At 42.8% G+C, this 17,145-nt stretch overlaps 2 protein-coding genes across 3 annotated transcripts in view; both read left to right on the top strand.

Annotated features, from left to right (window-relative positions):
* The first annotated feature begins 570 nt into the window (after window positions 1-570).
* Window positions 571-5,068, top strand: LOC310636636 (E3 ubiquitin-protein ligase Topors-like). Its single transcript, XM_083356612.1, has 2 exons — window positions 571-714; window positions 1,657-5,068. Exons 1-2 carry the CDS (start codon window positions 634-636, stop codon window positions 4,198-4,200), a joined length of 2,625 nt encoding a protein of 874 aa, XP_083212738.1. The 5' UTR covers window positions 571-633; the 3' UTR covers window positions 4,201-5,068.
* Window positions 5,069-13,767: 8,699 nt separating this feature from the next.
* Window positions 13,768-17,145, top strand: part of RIGI (RNA sensor RIG-I) — a 34,843-nt gene continuing 31,465 nt past the window's right edge. The window contains exon 1 of one of the 2 annotated variants that reach the window (XM_083353771.1): window positions 13,768-14,057. In XM_083353771.1, coding sequence (XP_083209897.1) covers window positions 13,952-14,057 — 106 coding nt within the window. In that variant the 5' untranslated portion in view covers window positions 13,768-13,951. The remainder of the gene's footprint in view (window positions 14,058-17,145) is intronic. The other variant, XM_083353772.1, reaches the window with a different exon arrangement.

Below are 17,145 nucleotides of genomic sequence, written 5' to 3' on the forward strand. Positions count from 1 at the left end.
AGGCAACCTTGGCTCTTTTATGACTCGTGGACTCCAACTCCCAGAATTCCTGAGCCAGCCAAGCTGAGGGGGAAAGGGAGAGGTTTCTAAGCTGAGCCATGGCTGGCTCAGGAATTCTGGGAGTTGAAGTCCACGAGTCGTAAAAGAGCCAAGGTTGCCTACCCCTGGCATAGCCCAACCAAGTATGGTTTTTAACTGTTTTATTATTAAGGAAAGAAAGCGTGACGTCACCGAGCTTTGGGCTGACATTGAAAAAATACGTATGTAAAAATAAATAAATAAATAAAGCCCAACCATGCTGTCTTGTTGTTTCTTTTAATCAGGGCTTTTTTTTTCCTCATAGAACGCTCAGAAGGGAGTTCCGGCACCTTTTATGGATGGAACCTTGTAGGGTAGGCAAGGCGGGTTGTATGACGTGTGTGAGTTCCGGCACCTTTTTCTTTTACAAAAAAAAAAAAGCACTGCTTTTAATAAATAAATAAAACAAATCAATCACCCCGTTTCCCTTCCAACCCGGAAGTTAACTCCTCCCCCTGCCTGCCACTTGGGGTTGTGCATCCGGTTTGGAAAGGACGGAGCCGCAAGCCAAAGCGGCCGCCTTCTCCTTAGCTGTCTCCGCTTGTGCCACCCTCCATGTGTGACCCCCGAGAGCGACGCAGCCGAGCCGCCGGCGCCAGTGGCCGCAGCCGCCGCTGGCACCAACGGTCCAAGTCGGTAAGTCATCGGCTTCTTTGGGAGGAGAGCGCCCGGCAAAAGTCCGGGCACTTTTCCCCCATTAGTTTTCCCCAAGAACGGGAGAGAGGCGAGCGGGCTCTTCTCGCCCCCGGGGCTCGTCTTAACGTTTCTCTCCCCTCCCCGCCCTCCCTCTTACGTAGATAATGGGGGATCGAAGTCTGGGTCCCTGGGCGGTCGCTGATTGGCTGCCGGGATGGACAAATAGCTTCGCCGCCTCTCCCGATCATCCGTTGGTCTCCGTCCAGGCGAAGAAGCGGACGTTTGAATGATCTCGGAGGCGCCGTTGCTTCGAGGCTTGCCCGGTCAACGGCTCTCTTAGATATTCGCCCCGTGGAGGGAGCGACGCGAGTCCTTCGTCTTCTGACTCCCGAGGATTCGGGAAAGTCCTGTAAAGTGTTGTGTTTTTTTTTAATACGGTGTCTGTTTTTAAATGAAGACGGCCGTGTCCTTCTCCCGGATTCCTCTTTGCTGTTGAAAACGCTCGTAAACATTTCCCTTGTTTCTCCATCGAAAAATAGAAAGTTGCCTTTTTTCCCCCGGGTCAGTAGTAGAATTGTTTGACAGTGATCATTTACTGAGCTTGTACCTTAGCCAAAGCTCAAAGACTTAGGGGCAGCTTGCAGGGGGTGGGAGGGTGTCACACAAATTTCAACAAAGTCAGTGAAACGTAAGTAAGAAGGGTGAACAAAAGGTCTTCGTGGTTTTTTTCAAATAACATCAGAGTGGGCCATCTGATGTAAGGCATAGAGAATATATCTGAATGAGGAAATAATAATAATTTAATTTTTATTTTTAAGTACTTTCCCTGCAGGAAACAAAACAGATTTAATCTGATAAACTGGTGATCTTTACATTGTAATTTTCAGCGCAAAGAAAGATGCCAGGTTTACACTGATTATTGTATTTCTTTTCCATTTTCAGAGCTTGATACCCCTGGCAAATTTTTTCCCAAAGGAGAACTCACTCATACCTGGCATAAACAGGCTGCATCAGACAATGCCAGAGGAAATATCTCCGGATTCCAAGTGCCCAATCTGCCTGGACATGTTTGAAAATGTGGCTTATTTGGATCGTTGTTGGCACAGATTCTGCTTCCGGTGTGTGTTGGAGTGGTCCAAGAACAAAGCAGAATGCCCGCTTTGTAAGCAGCCCTTTCGTTCCATCGTGCACAGCAAGCGATCTGCGGATGACTACAAGGTGTATTCTGTTAGGCCTTCAGAAATGGAAACTTTTGCTAATCCTAATGGGAGGCGATTCCGTTACCCGACCACCTTAACAAGAGAACATCCTGCACGTGTTAATCCCCAAAGGACTTCTTCCTCTCGAAGGACAATGTCTTCCCCAAATTGTGGGATCTTGTTCGAAGGGTTATCAACTCAGACAACAAGGCAGAGAGATGCAGAAATGCATCAGATGATCAGGCGGCTTGCATCAAGGCGACAAGCTAGTTTGGAGGGTAGATTTATGCGGCACATTCAAGAGCAAGAGATGATTAGCTTTCGAAAAGCTCTCTATCGTTCTGGCACACGTGTGAGAAATATTGAAGATGGAGGGCGTTATCGGGACATATCGGCTGAATTTTTCCGCAGGAATCCTGCCTGCCTTCACAGGCTGGTTCCATGGTTAAAACGTGAGCTTACAGTTCTTTTTGGAATTCATGGATCCCTAATTAATGTCGTACAACGTGTAATAATGAATAATTTGACTAAGTTTGATTTAGAAAGCCAAGCATTTTCTAATGAATTACAGCCCTTTTTGCTGCAAAGCACAGAACACTTCTTGCACGAATTTGTCAACTTCGCGCGATGTCCTTTTAATATAGACGCATATGACGAGCATGCAAACTATGATTGTCCGGCTCCATCACGTGAAGACGGAAGCAACTCCGAGTCTTCTATTATTACCATCTCTCCTGATGAGACTGAAATCCAGGCAGCAGAAGTTAATGGTTTCAGAAGTGAAACGGGCCAGGCACCCTGGGATGACGAAACGCCTGGCCCCTCGTATTCCAACTTAGAGCAGATTCGTGCTTCTGGATCTACTGTTCTAGACACTTCTGAAAGCTCCGATGAAGACCCTTCTGCTAACATAACTGGCTTGCAGGTATCAGAACAAAGAAATGTAGAGGTGAATGGCGACAGCTGTGATTCTTCGGACAACTGTGTTATTGTTGACTACGTCAAGCCATTAGCTGAGAGAACCCCTGAGCTGGTTCAGCTGTCCTCAGATTCTGACATCTCAGCTGATGATGGGAAAAAAGAAGATGTGAATAAAGTGCAGCCTATACAATTGCGCAGTTTTAGCGACAGTGATGGTAGTAGATCCGTATCACCATTCTCTGCCGGATCCAGAGACGGTACTGCCAATCTTCCAATTAATGAATGTCTCTCCAATGAAAAAAGGAAATATAAGAGGAGTGAAAAAGATGAAAATAAATTAAGAGAAGTGTCTTCATTACAAAGCTTTTCTTCAAAGGAAGCCTGCTATGGACATAATGCATCAAAAAGAAGGAAACCTGAATCGCATATGCAGCATTCTGACAGAGAGCATCACAGTTCGAAAAGGAAGAGGAAGCATCGCAGCAGGGAAAAACGAAAAAAGAAGAGAGATGGCGGTAGACATAAGCACAAAAAGAATAAAAAGAGATCAGCCCGAGAAAAGAGTACATCCCGTTCTCTTTCTCCGAGTACTGAAAGCACTCAATCTAGAGATTTAAGCGGGTCACGATCTCGAAGCAGAGAGTATAGTGGGATTTCCAGGAGTAAAGACACCGATTATTATTTGAGAGACGATTACCAGAAAAACAAAAAAAGAAGTGAATATGCTTTATACGGTCCAAATGCTGTCGGGGGTTATGAAAGATCAAGAAACCGGTCAAGAAGCCGATCCAGCAGCAGATCCAGAAGTCGATCCAGCAGCAGATCCAGGAGTCGATCCAGCAGCAGATCCAGAACTTCCAGGCATCGTGACAGAGGTCGTTCTGAAAAGCCAGGTGGGAAAAGGAAATACAAAACACGTCACTTGGAGAGCGCCCAGAGAGGAAGTGAGGAAACCTCTTCTGTAAGAGAAAGCAGTGCTCTAAAGAAATGCTTACCAAAGGACGAGACCATCTGTGGGGAAGCGGTCAGTGTTGCAGATGGGCAACCTCAAGCAGAGAGTCTGCACAAGAAGAAGAAGAAGCGGTCAAGGAGCCCAAGTGTGGAAATTATTTACGAAGGTGTGTGTACGTCAAGATACGACAAAAAGAAAACAAAAAGAATCAAATCTACCAATCCTATCAATTCCTCTCCACTATCTTCTGTTGTAATCACAATTGACAGTGATAGCGACAGAGAGAGTGGCGTTACGGAAGCTGAATTTTTCAACCAGTTGCCAACTAAGAGATCTTCTTTGTTTTTACGTCTGGCACAAATGATAAATGGCAATTCACACTGCCAGCTACATTCACCAGAGCAGGATGTGTAATTTTTTTAAACTTTAAAAAAAAAAGATTTTTCACCTTAGATAGGTTAGGCCATAGATGTAGATTTTTTTTTTAGCTTTTAATGTTTTTAATTATTTGTTTACTATTGTTTTTAACTTAAGGGCAAAAAGAGTAACTTGTTTTATGAAAAAAAAATTTTATTAAATAAATAATTGAACTAAAATGTGACCTTGGAGTCCTTTGTGCTTTCTGAGTTTGGTTTTTCAATTGTTTCATTACCTGACTAAGTAACAACTTCAGTGCTAGAAAGATATGCGCTTCACTCTGTCTATTTGTTTATGGAACAATGACAGTGTAGATCAATCCCGTATCATGATAAAAATCTTCCCAAAATATTTTTTTTAAAAAAACCCTGCCTTAATTAGATTTGGTTCAGTTTTTGTTATATGCTTAATTTAAAAGCTAAACCCAGAACTGATCTTTTAAAAGTAATGTATGAACAAATGATTGTCAATAGGTAAATATTTCTCATTTGGGTTAAGAAGTGATGCATTATCATTTATCGTTTATCCAGATGTGTCATCAGAAGGGAATGGTTGGCCTTTATTGGATTAGTCCTCCAATTAAAAACTTCATATGACTTATTCCTACTAAGTTATAACAAGTAGATTAAAGTGGGATTTGTTGGGGGGGTTTTTATGCTAAAGGCCTCTTGAAGGAAACATGCCCATGGATGCTATTTTTCATCCTTAGCTTATGTGGCAATCTTCAAAAGCTTTAATGATGATTTAATCATTGTTAAAAATTAGAATCGGGGGGGGGGTACTATTGAATTAGGCTAGCAAAAGCTTTCAAATCAAAGTTTGATAAGGAATTATAAAACTCAGGTTTTCATCTGAATTGTTTAATGTTAGGAGTTTATGTTAATAAATATGGATGCTAGTCTTTGATTATGGAGCATTAATGGAAGCAGTTGTTCAAACAGAAGGAGATACAGATTCATCCTGAGAATTGATTAATTCTGCTTATTCAGATTAAGTACTGTAATTAGGCAATGAATGATCAATTTATACACCATCATTTCTCTCCTTTTCCTCCTCACATCCTCCCAATGGTCTAAATAGTCCCAACTTGCCTATTTTTAAGAGTCTTCAAGAGTAAATATTTTTTGTAAATCAACTGTTTGAATCTTTTTTTTAAATAACCAACTATTCAATTGTTGCAATTCCCCTTTCTCCAACACAACAGTTTTTATTCTTGTTTTAATTGGTTCTTACTATTATTTTTAACTTTTGTTAAACTCACCCTCAAGACATTTGCAAGTGGTAGATAAACTGAAATTGCAAATAAAAAATAGAAATCCATTAAATTCATTGATATCTTTAGGTTTGCCCCATTGCTGAACAAAAATAAACACCATGTAAATATGTTTTGCCTTTGAGCAATTCCTTATTATACCTTCACAGCCCAGGTAACTACTATGAATGAAAGTATTACCTGGAGGTCAACTCCACTGGATTTTAAAATAGTGTTTCTCAATCTCTGACTTATTAAGATCTGTTCCCCCAATCCTGGCTGGGGAATTCTGGGAATTGAAGTCTTAAAGCTGCTGAGGTTGAGCAATACTCCCATCCCATTTGTGTCAGAGGCACTGTTTAAGGTGTTGTTAGTTGTGAAGTTGTGTTCGACCCATCGTGACCCCATGGACAACGTTCCTCCAGGCCTTCCTGTCCTCTACCATCTTCTGGAGTCCATTTAAGCTCACGCCTACTGCTTCAGTGACTCCATCCAGCCACCTCATTCTCTGTCATCCCCTTCCTCTACTGCCCTCAATCTTTCCCAGCATTAGGCTCTTCTCCAGTGAGTCCTTCCTTCTCATTAGGTGGCCAAAGTATTTGAGTTTCAACTTAAGGATCTGGCCTAAAGAGCAGTCAGGGTTGATCTCCTCTAGGACTGCCTGGTTTGATCACCTTGCAGTCCAAGGGACTCGCAGGAGTCTTCTCCAGCACCATAGCTCAAAGGCCTCAATTCTTTGGCGCTCAGCCTTTCTTATGGTCCAACTTTCACAGCCATACATTGCAACTGGGAAGACCATAGCCTTGACTATACACACTTTTGTTGACAGGGTGATGTCTCTGCTTTTTAGTGTGCTGTCTAGATTTGCCATGGCTTTCCTCCCCAGGAGCAAGCGTCTTTTAATTTCTTGGCTGCAGTCCCCGTCTATGGTGATCTTGGAGCCCAGGAAAATAAAATCTGTACTGTTTAAGGTACTTCCAGATTATTTTAATCTGGAACTGTTTAAGGTACTTCCAGATTAAAATAATTAACTAGTGACAACACTGTTGTCTGTGGAATGCCTGCAAGGGTCCTTTCATGTCCCTGTCGAGCTGGAGCGAATGACCGGAGCTCACCCCCATGATGTAGCAATACTTGAGTCTTGAAATGTGGTCTTGCTAACCTCCAACCCAGCATCCTAACCACATGAGCCACCCTGCTCTGTGAGCAATACTGACTTGAAGGAATGCATATTGGTTATTAAAGGTTGGGGTTGTGATGCCTGGGACAAAAAATAAATATTTTAGATTTCCCTTCTGAGAACAGAAAGCTCCAGTCTTTAAAAAGAGGAAGTCTACTGGGAAACCCCTGCCTTTTCTCCATTACCTCTAATATTAGAAAAAAGATAGAGGTGTGCCAGTTCAATGGCTATCATCCGTCCGTCTGTCTATCCATCATAGAAAATTGGTTTCTTTGGAGAAGGAAATGAGATGGACGTGGAAATGACAATACAGAACAGGGAATATTGTCGGATCTGCAAAAATCTTCCTACGGTTTTATTTTATGACAGCGCACTCAGTTTGGATAACTAAGTATGTAAAGCTTCTTTTTCTCAAACAAACTTTCAGTGCAAAAGGAAGAGAATTTTCAGTAAACAAAAGGAACATGCGGTGGTATTTATGACTTTTGCAGTATCTATAGCTTATCTAGGCTGTGAAGTTCTTAACTGCAATAATCCTATGGTCCATCAGAAACATTAGATACCTTTTCCTGCAGCTCGTGCCCAGAAATCCAATATAGCAATGGAGATGATAGAAAATATATACTTAACCGATGGTTGTCACAAAATAACATTGGGAGTGGCCATGATGGACTGCTCCTGTTTCCTTTCTTATAGGCTTTAGTGTAAAGATTTAAACTAATTAATAGAAAGGAATATGTTAGCTTACTACAACGGTTCATGCTTTATCAGCATGAACATCTTTCCCTTCCCTGCAATCCTTCCCTTCATATCTTGCTAAAATTGAAGTTTCCTTATATATGGTTAGCTGCAGTATATTTTGTTCCTTCTACGTACATGTTTGTCTTCTGATACATAAGCTATGTGTTTTCCTTTGCATAGGTTTTGCTGCACTAGATAGTCATTTATTTCTAATGGCAGAAGCCAGCCTTCTTTTTTAAAATGGAATTGCTGCTAACCTATACAATCTTTTATCAATCCTTAACTTAGTGTAAACACATAAGGAAAACATTCCAACAATCACAACTGGTTATACCTTGATGATTTTCAGCTATCCCATCTAGAACTGAGCTAATGATATTATGGAGATCCTAGATGGGTCAGGATGGGATAAAACAAGTTCAGACTGATTTCTGGTAAGAATGGGCTGTATGCTAAACCAATGGGATGGTTGGATGGTTCCTTCACTGGCCCTGGAGTGGAGCCACACATTCCTTGAAACAGGAGTTTATTTATATCCAGCCTTTTTTTAAAAAAAAAATGACTCAAAAACAGTAAACATATCTAACACCCTGTCCTATTTTCCCCACAACAATCCTGTGAGGTGAATTGGGCTGAGAAAGAGTGACTGACCTACAGTTATCTAGCTGGCTTTCATGGCTGAGCCAGGATTAGAATTCAGTCTCCCACTTCCTAGCCTGGTGTTTTAATCACCAGACCAAAGTGGCTCTAGTTGCAAAGGGAACGGCCATCTCAGGAAATGTCTGTCTTTGGAAATCTTGATTCTGTCTTCTGATGATGCACCAGTAAACTTACTTGGCTAATAGGAAGGCTTGGGCACCTTTGATACAGATCGAAATGGTCCTTCAAATAATCTGGCTCCTCACTAACCACCAGAGGTGCTTTCTTAGGGGCTTTCTGATCTGCCCCCATGGGATCAGGATTTGGCAATCTAGGGAGGGACGAAGCTGAAAATGTACAGGGCTACCCCTCGGCAGATGAACATAAACAGGCAATCAAAAGTTGGCAGTCGAGCGGGTCTAAATAAAAACAAACACAATGTTTATTATGTATGTGCAAGAGAAAATAATAAGAATTGTGGTTAATGGTAATTCTGGGCCACCCTGTATGTAGCTACCCTTATCTGTCCCCTCCCCCCCTCCCCTTCTTCCCTCCCCCCTCCCCTTTTCCTTTTCAGTCTTTGGGAGGGAATGGATTTGATGATGATGATGATGATGATGATGATGATGATGATAATAATAATAATAATAATAATAATAATAATAATAATCCCTAGTGAGGCACTACCTTGATGTGGTTGTGGGGCTTGTGTACTCTGAGGAAGATGAGAGCTTTGCCAGAGGTTCAACCATACTGGACAGGTCCCATTAGATGAGTCAGACAAAGAGTGTCTCTCCCATAAGAAAATACGGTGAGACGTAAATTTCAGAATGCCATAACAGCTCAGATATCGCCCGGGTAAACAAGGCCCGCACCAGATGTTGGAATTCCTGGATATCTGGTGAAAAATGGGTTACAGGACTCAGGACTGTTGGCTGAGCATCCAGGGCCAGCAGCTGCACAACTACTGGAAGAAAAGGTGTTTACCCATTGTAAATAGACATTGACTGAAAACAAAGAAATAATGATCTGTTATTACAGATCATGTCCAACAAGAAAAGGATGTCTAAAATGAATGCACCAGTTCTGGAAAGAACAACATCCAGAATCAGAAATAACAGAAAAGAGACTAGCAGATCAATGCTGATTTATAATAAGAAATAAAGTATTCACAGAAACAGAATTGGACAAACTGCAAAGGTTTACCCAGGGCAAAGAAATCAAAGGCTTACCAAAAGTAATTCAGAACGTAGAGGCAAACCAGGGGGAGTTGGCAGTGAACTGTTCTCATTTGGAAAACAGGCACCTCTTCCTCAGGAAGAACAAAGCCCTCTAACTAAAGAAAAGAATTGAAACAAAGAATAACTACGCATCTAGAACAGCACAAAAACAACAGAATAAGGCTGCCTGCATTGAAGCTTGTTCCTAAGAAACAGCTAGCACAAGCATTAAAAGATGCAAATCCTGCAATATCAAGTATAAGCACCAATTCACTGCAAGAAACATACCAACTAATGTACAGCACAGCTGCGGTTATAACTAAATACCTGGGGTGAAAATTCAAAGAAAAAAAAACAGTGCAGCATAAAAATGGAAGGTTAAACTAGAAAATGAGATCAGCAAGTTAAGATCACATGCAAACAAGCTAGAACAGATGAAAGAAAAGAAGCTGCAGAACAAGAAGACCAAAGAATACCTAAAGAAATGCCACTTAGAAACAAGGAAGATCAAGGAAGCACTGGAAATAATAAAGCAGCAAATAACAGCTATAGCCAGGAAAATCAGTAGATATGAAGCTTGAATTGCAAATTATAGGCAGAACCTCCAATTTCAATCCAATCAGAAACGTTTCTACCGATCCATCAATGGAGAAACTGCAATGAATCAGTCAGTACCTGACAAGGAAGAAACAGTGCAGTTCTGGAAACAGATATGGGATAACCCAAAGAAACACAACAAGGATGCGGCTTGGTTAAAAGAGGTGGATGCAAATAAAATGGAAGTTGAAATGAAAGAACTAGTAATAACAACAAAAATGGTAGAAAAAAAGAGCAAGGAAGATCAAAAATTGGTCAGCACCAGGTGAAGATGAACTGCATGGGTTTTGGTTGAAACATCTGTTATGAGGACCCAGATTGTTGGGGGCAATTAAGCTGACTTTGTAATAATGCCGCTTGGGGTGTGCGTGAAAGCCCTAACAAGCAGGCATATACATAGAATGAAGGCTACTGCTAAACTTGTAAGCCGCCCTGAGTCTTCGGAGAAGGGCGGGATATAAATGGAATTAAAATAAAATAAATAAATAAAATAAATATACCCACTCATTGCCAAGGAGGAGAAATTGAAAAGTGGCTAACAACTGGGAAAACCTACCTAATAATGAAAACTCCAGCAAAAGGGGCAACACCAGGCAACTACAGGCCAATTACCTGCTTACCAACAACTTTCAAATTGCTAACTGGTGTGGTAGCTGATGCAGTACAACAGCATCTAGTTGAAAACCAATAGCAGAGGAACAAAAGATCAACTCCTAATAGACAAAATGATCTTGGAAAACTGCAAGAAAAGGAAGACCAACCTGAATGTGGCATGGATTGACTACAAAAAGGCATTTAACTCTCTGGCCACATCTGGATAATCAAGTGCCTAGAAATAACAGGAGTCAGTAGAAACATCAAAATTTGTGCAAAGATTGGTGGCACAATGGAAGACACAGTTGCAGGTCAATGGTGAGAGACTGGGAGAGGTTAATATCAAGAGACAAATATTTCAAGCAGATTCATTATCACCACTACTATTTGTTATTGCACTGTTTCCTCTGTCAACAATACTCAGGACATGGCTATCAAACATCAAAAACATCTGCCAGACTATCCCACCTCCTTTACATGGATGATCTGAAGCTGTATAGAAAAACATCATCTGAAATAGAATCGCTGCTCAACACTGTTCGTATATATAGCCAGGATATTGCAATGGAGTTTGGCTTGGACAAATGTGCCACACTTATTATCAAACAAGGAAAAATAGTGAAAACTGAAGGAATCAAGATGCCCCACAAAAATAACATTAAGATCTGGATGAGGAATATTACTACAAATACTTGGGTATCCTTCAAGCTGACAACATAAAGCACACTGAAGTCAAGAAAAAGATTAGAGGTGAATACATCAAGAGTGAAGAAGTTCTTAGAGGAAATACCATGAAGGCAATCAACACTTGGGCAATTTCAGTCATTAGATAAACAAGTGGAATAGTGGACTGGACTCAAGCAGAACTAAAAGCAATGGATAGGAAGACCAGAAAAATAATGACAATGAATCATGCCCTTCACCCACGCAGTGACATTGACAGACTCTACCTACCAAGGCAAATAGGTGGGCGTGCAATGCTGCAAGTACATCAGATGGTTGAAGAAGAAAAAAATGGCTTTGGAAGAATATCTGAAGGACAATGATGAAGATGCACTGAAATTAGTATATCAGGAAGGCTTACTGACTACTGGAGAGACCAAACTGGTCTACAAGAAAGACCAGATGAAGAACAGAACAGAGGCAAGGGAAGACAAAGCACTACATGGCCAGTACATTAAAAAAATAGCTGGGAAAGCAGACAATAACAAGACCTGGCAATGGCTAAGAGCAGGAAAATTGAAGAAAGAGACCGAGGGACTATTTCTGGCTGCACAAGACCAAGCCTTAAGAACAAATACATACAAAATCAAAATTGAGAAGACAGCAACAGACAGTAAGTGCTGCCTATTGCAAAGAAGCTGAAGAAACAGTGGACCACCTGGTAAGCTGCTGCAAGAAGATTGCACAGACTGACTACAAGCAGTGGCATGACAAAGTAGCAACAATGGTGCATTGGAAGATCTGCAAAAATATCATTTTCCTCTAAGCAAGAACTGGTGGGATCATAAAATAGGGTTGGGTTGGGTTGGGAAGGGGGTGGGTGGGTGGGGAGGGGTTGTTAAAGATAAAATGTATTGAAAAACTTTTCAATAAAAAAAGGATCATAAAATAGAGAAAGTCATAGAAAATGATAAACTGCTCTGGGACTTCAGAATTCAAACAGACAAGCACCTGCAACATAACACCCCTGACTTAACAACTGTCAATAAGAAAGACAAAAAAGTCTGGATAGTGGACGTGGCAGTGCCTGGAGACAGCAGAATAGACAAGAAAGATCTGGAGAAGATAACAAAATACAAAGACCTAGAAATAGAAAGACTGTGGCAAAAAGGCAAGCAAGGGTAGTACCAATAGTAATAGGCGCCTTGGGTGCAATCTCAAAACAACTGGAGCCATTAGTCAATTGCAAAAGGCGGCCTTACTAGGAATTCCTTCCATCCTGCGACGATATCTGTAATGCCATCAAACATCCACATCTGCCTGTCCCGGGTCCTTGGTAAGGACTCCATAGGTAGACAAAACTGCCAAATCCAATCTGAACATCTGGCTGACTGTGCGATGATGATTATTATTAATAATAATAAGGACGATGATAATGTTAGAAGGGACCTTGGAGGTCATCTAGTCCAACCCCCTGCTCAGGCAGGAAACCCTATACCAGACATGTCAAACACAAGGCCCGAGGGCCGGATCCGACCTGCGAAGTGGTTTCATGCGGCCCGCGAAGCCATCCTGGAAACAGTGAGGGAATGGCCCCCACTGCCTTGGCCCTGGCCCAGAGACCCTCCTTCTGCCAGAGACCCTCAGATCTGTCCCACTCCTGCCCAGGCCCCCATAGGCACCCTTGATGCGAACGATGTAGAGCTGGCCATGCCCACCCAGTAGACTGTACACACTCTAGCCATGCCCACCCAGTAGGCCACGCCCACCCTGGCCATACCCACCCAGCCCCCTGAGGGCAACTGCAATATACCATTTCAGACAAACAGCTGTCCAATCTCTTCTTAAAAACTTCCCGTGTTGGAGCATTGAAGCCACTCAGCCAACCTTCGGCTTTCAGATGGTCGGGGCATTAACATCCCCCCCCAATGACAGCTGATCATCACTGTCCATCTTGACTGGAGAGCCGGGGTCGAAAACTTGGGGTGCAGGCGAGAAAGCACTCTTAGAGCGGTTGGGGGGGGGCAGGAAAGCCACCGCGCTCTCCTTGCCACCTGGCTGCTTACAGCGTCTCCCGGCGGAGAGGGGAAGAACTCGCACCTCGCCCTCATCGGGGGGGGGCAGGGGTTTCACCCCCCCACACCACCCTCTCTGTTTTGGGACGGCAGCTGCTAAAGCAGGGGTCTTCAAACTTGGCCCTTTTATGACTTGTGGACTTCAACTCCCAGAATTCCTCAGCCAGCTTTGCTGGCTGAGGAATTCTGGGAGTTGAAGTCCACAAGTCATAAAAGGGCCAAGTTTGAAGACCCCCTGTCTAAAGTTTCTTTCTGAACTCGGGCCCCGTCTGCCCTTAAAACCCGCCGCAGCCACTTCGGAGACCAACCCAAATAGGGACAGACAGACAGACAGACAGACAGACACACACACACACAAAAAAAAGGGCCGCGTTTCGTTTCCCTGCTTGGACGCTGCCCCCGCCCTCCCCGCGAGCCACTTTCGGTTTCCCGCGTTTTTTTCCAGCCGCCTTTCCTCCCTTTGGGGGAAACTTCTTTCACTTTCGATTCTCGCCTCCGCTCGGCTGATTCGCAGGAATCGAGCGGGTCTCGAAGCGGAGGGTTTTGATTGGACGGCTTGGCTTTCCTCGGGAGGCTGCTTTTTTTTCTCCTTTTTTCTTTTAAGCTGCCTTTCCCCCGTTGTTAGTTTTAGAAGGGCGAGCGAGCGGTCTTTGCGGTCGGGTTTTTGATTTCTTTAGGGGGGGGGATTTCTTCTGGAGCAGAGTTGGAATTAAAACGGAACACGAGAGAAAGAGAGAGAAAGAAAACAACCATTGCAACGCCGGAGGTTTAAGGAGAAAGGAGAAAAATGACGGAGGTCGAACGAGAGAATTTGCTTCGCTGCAAGGAATACATAGTGAAGACTTTAAATCCTGCTTATGTATTGAGCTACATGAAAACCTGGCTGTCCGATGGTAAGTTGGAACCACCGAAGTTTTATTTATTGTTTTAATCGCAGTCATCACGTTGTGATGTACCCAACTGGACGCCACTTAGGAATGTAGGAATATATAACCCAGATATCCTGACCATCGAGCATGTAGGAGTATATAACCCAGTTACTCCGGCCATCGGGCATGCTGGCTGGCCCGATGGGAACTGTAATGCAACATTATGAGGGCGTCAGACAGAGGTAGCTTGATTTACCAGATGGCATTTTGTTCACACTTTTGAATAGGGACACCTTAAGCGACACCTAACTCAGAATACCCGTAGACACTGTTGACGTTAGAATGATTGCGTGATCTCCAGATATTCTCCAGATATTTTGAGGAATAGTCGCTTCAGATTTTTGGAATGGAGAAGCAGATACCCAAATAAAAAGCAAATTAGCTTAAAAACAACTTCTACTTCTTCTTGAGGACCACTCAGAGGCTTCAGCTGGTGCAGAATGCGGTTGTGATGGGGGTTTCCGTTACTCCCATGTAACACCTCTGCTCCATGAGCTGCATTGGCTTCCGGTTGCCCTCCTGGTGAGATTCAAGGTGCTGCTGATGACCTATAAAGCCCTACATGGCTTGGGTCCGGGATATCTGAGGGAGCACCTGCTGCCGGCATCAAGTTCCCTTCGTCCAGTGCGTTCCCACAGGGAGGGTCTTCTCAGGGTGCCACCGATAAAAGATTGCCAGCAGGTAACACCCAGGGGTAGGGCCTTCTCAGTGGGTGCGCCTGCCCTCTGGAACCAGCCCCCCCCCCACTTCCATTCATTTCACCGGGACCTGAAGAACTGGCTCTTTGAGCTTTCCGGACCAGGCTGAGAATTTTAATCAGGGTTTTTATATATTTTTTCAGGGATTTGATTTAATCTTTTTAAATTGTTTTTAACTTTTGTATTGATTTTTGTTTTAAATACCTTGTAAACAGCCCTGAGTATATAAATCCAATAAAATAAATAAATAAATTCTCCTCCTCCTCCTCCTCATTATTATTATTATTATTATTATTATTATTATTATTATTATTATTATTATTATTATTGTTGTTTTTGTTGTTGTTAGTGTCAATTGGTTGACTTAAGAATAAAATCACCTGCCCGCAATTACATGGAGATGCTTACAGCAACCAGAAATTTCATAGTGATGGTTTAGAAACAGGGTGAAGAAATTAAAAACCAAGGCACCCTTCCTGCTTTTTCATATACTGTCTGTCCGCCTTTCTCACACGTGCTCGATGCCAATCAAAGCAGCGTAATTTATAAAGCAGAGAGCTTACGTGTCGATTTCAGTTGAGCCCCCGGGAGGCATTGGCTATATGATTTTTCAGAGGAGGTTGGTGATGGTTGGACGGAAAGATGTTGAAAGAAAAAGTGCTTCCGCCTAGCTGACGTTCAGCGAAGAACCCGAGAGGCATCTCTACACGGCACTATTTCGCCCACCGTTCTTCTTGCAGGTTTTTTTTTTTTTTTGGCGCAGAGAAGTCAAGCTAAGCGGGTTCTGACGTTCGGAAAGCTTTGCGCTTAAGCCATCTTTCTTTCACGCGTCTCGCGGCGGCTTTGCACGCAGCACTTTCGCGGCGGCAGATGCGAGGCTTTCCTGATTTTGGTTTCCTAGGTAACCCCTGCGCGCATGGCAAGAGGTTGTTCGGTGGACTGCCTCGAGATGATTGGAGCGGGGGCGGGGCGGGGGAGTGTTTCCTCGCGCTTGGCAAACATTGCGGCCCCGCATCCAACCTGCTCTTTTTCGGAATTATCTTGATAACCGGGAGGGGGAAGCGGGGCACTTATTGGCTGAAAGCAGCTGAGGAGGCGGGGCAAGAATCCTGCCAGCAGACGGCACTAAAGCCCTCTAGGGGCGCTCGTGTCCTGCTTCTTAACAGTTTTCCTCCTTAAAAAAAAATTGCAGGATTTTTTCGTCTAATACTACTACTACTATTTGCATATACATAGAATGAAGGCTACTGCTAAAGCTTGTAAGCCGCCCTGAGTCTACGGAGAAGGGCGGGATATAAATGGAATTTAAATAAATAAATAAATAAATAAATAAATAAATAAATAAATAAATAAATAAATAATAAAGTGAAATAAGTAATGGCTGTCTGGGAATGCAAAGTAGATTTCCTTCTTTGAAACAAGGAAAGAGATGGATACATTTCATACGTGCAAGTCCTGGTGTTTCAGAGTACGCAGTCTTGATAAAAAGCTCGCTCGCCATAATTTTCTGATCCTGCAAACCATCTTTAATCACTTACCTCTGCATCTTAACACTGGTGTTCTCAGGTTTCCTCTCGTCATATTTGCTCTTCGTATATTTATTTGTAATCCTATTCATTCTCTCTATACTTCCCCCCCCTCTAACACTTAACTCACTTTTAAATACAGTCCACATTTCATTCAGAACTCAAATGGTTAGGTTGAAAAGGGACTGATTTTCAAAAACAACCAAAAGTGAAAAGTGATTCAGTTTCACTGTAAAGGTTTTTTTATTATTATTTAATATGATTGTTTAATGACATACCCTTTGTGTCAAAGTACTGTTTGAAAACATCATTGTTAATTTCTTCCTCTCCTCTCAAGTCTCAAGTCATCCTCATGCCATAGACATTATCAGATGATCCCATAGATTCTTCCTTCTTGTGGCATATCCATTATCAGATGTTGGTGATCATGTTGGTGATCCTGTTTTTATCAGCTGCCGCACAAAAAAGTGCTGCTGAGTTTTGTCCAAACCAGTCCCTTAGATTTTTGAAGCCATGATGATCTTCTTCTCCCTGGACCTCATTTGCCTTCAATCTTTCCCTGGAGGATTAAATGGAGCGTGCCCCATCACATGTCCAAAATATTCTAACTTTCATTTTTTAATTGTTTTGATGATTTACCTTGGCTTTCCCTGGCAGCTTATCACCACCTCATTTCTCATAGATAACTGCCTCCCATCGCAAGTGCACCTAATCCCAGTTTCACTTCATGAATGCCAATCCTAGTCTGTGCATGCAAGAGTTTATCTCATCCAGTCTGTCCTCCTGGAAAACAAGGCTGCATGGGCATAGAATTCCTCCTTTTTTCTC

This window comes from Vipera ursinii, assembly GCF_947247035.1.
Source record: "Vipera ursinii genome assembly, chromosome: 2".
Lineage (NCBI taxonomy): Eukaryota > Metazoa > Chordata > Lepidosauria > Squamata > Viperidae > Vipera > Vipera ursinii.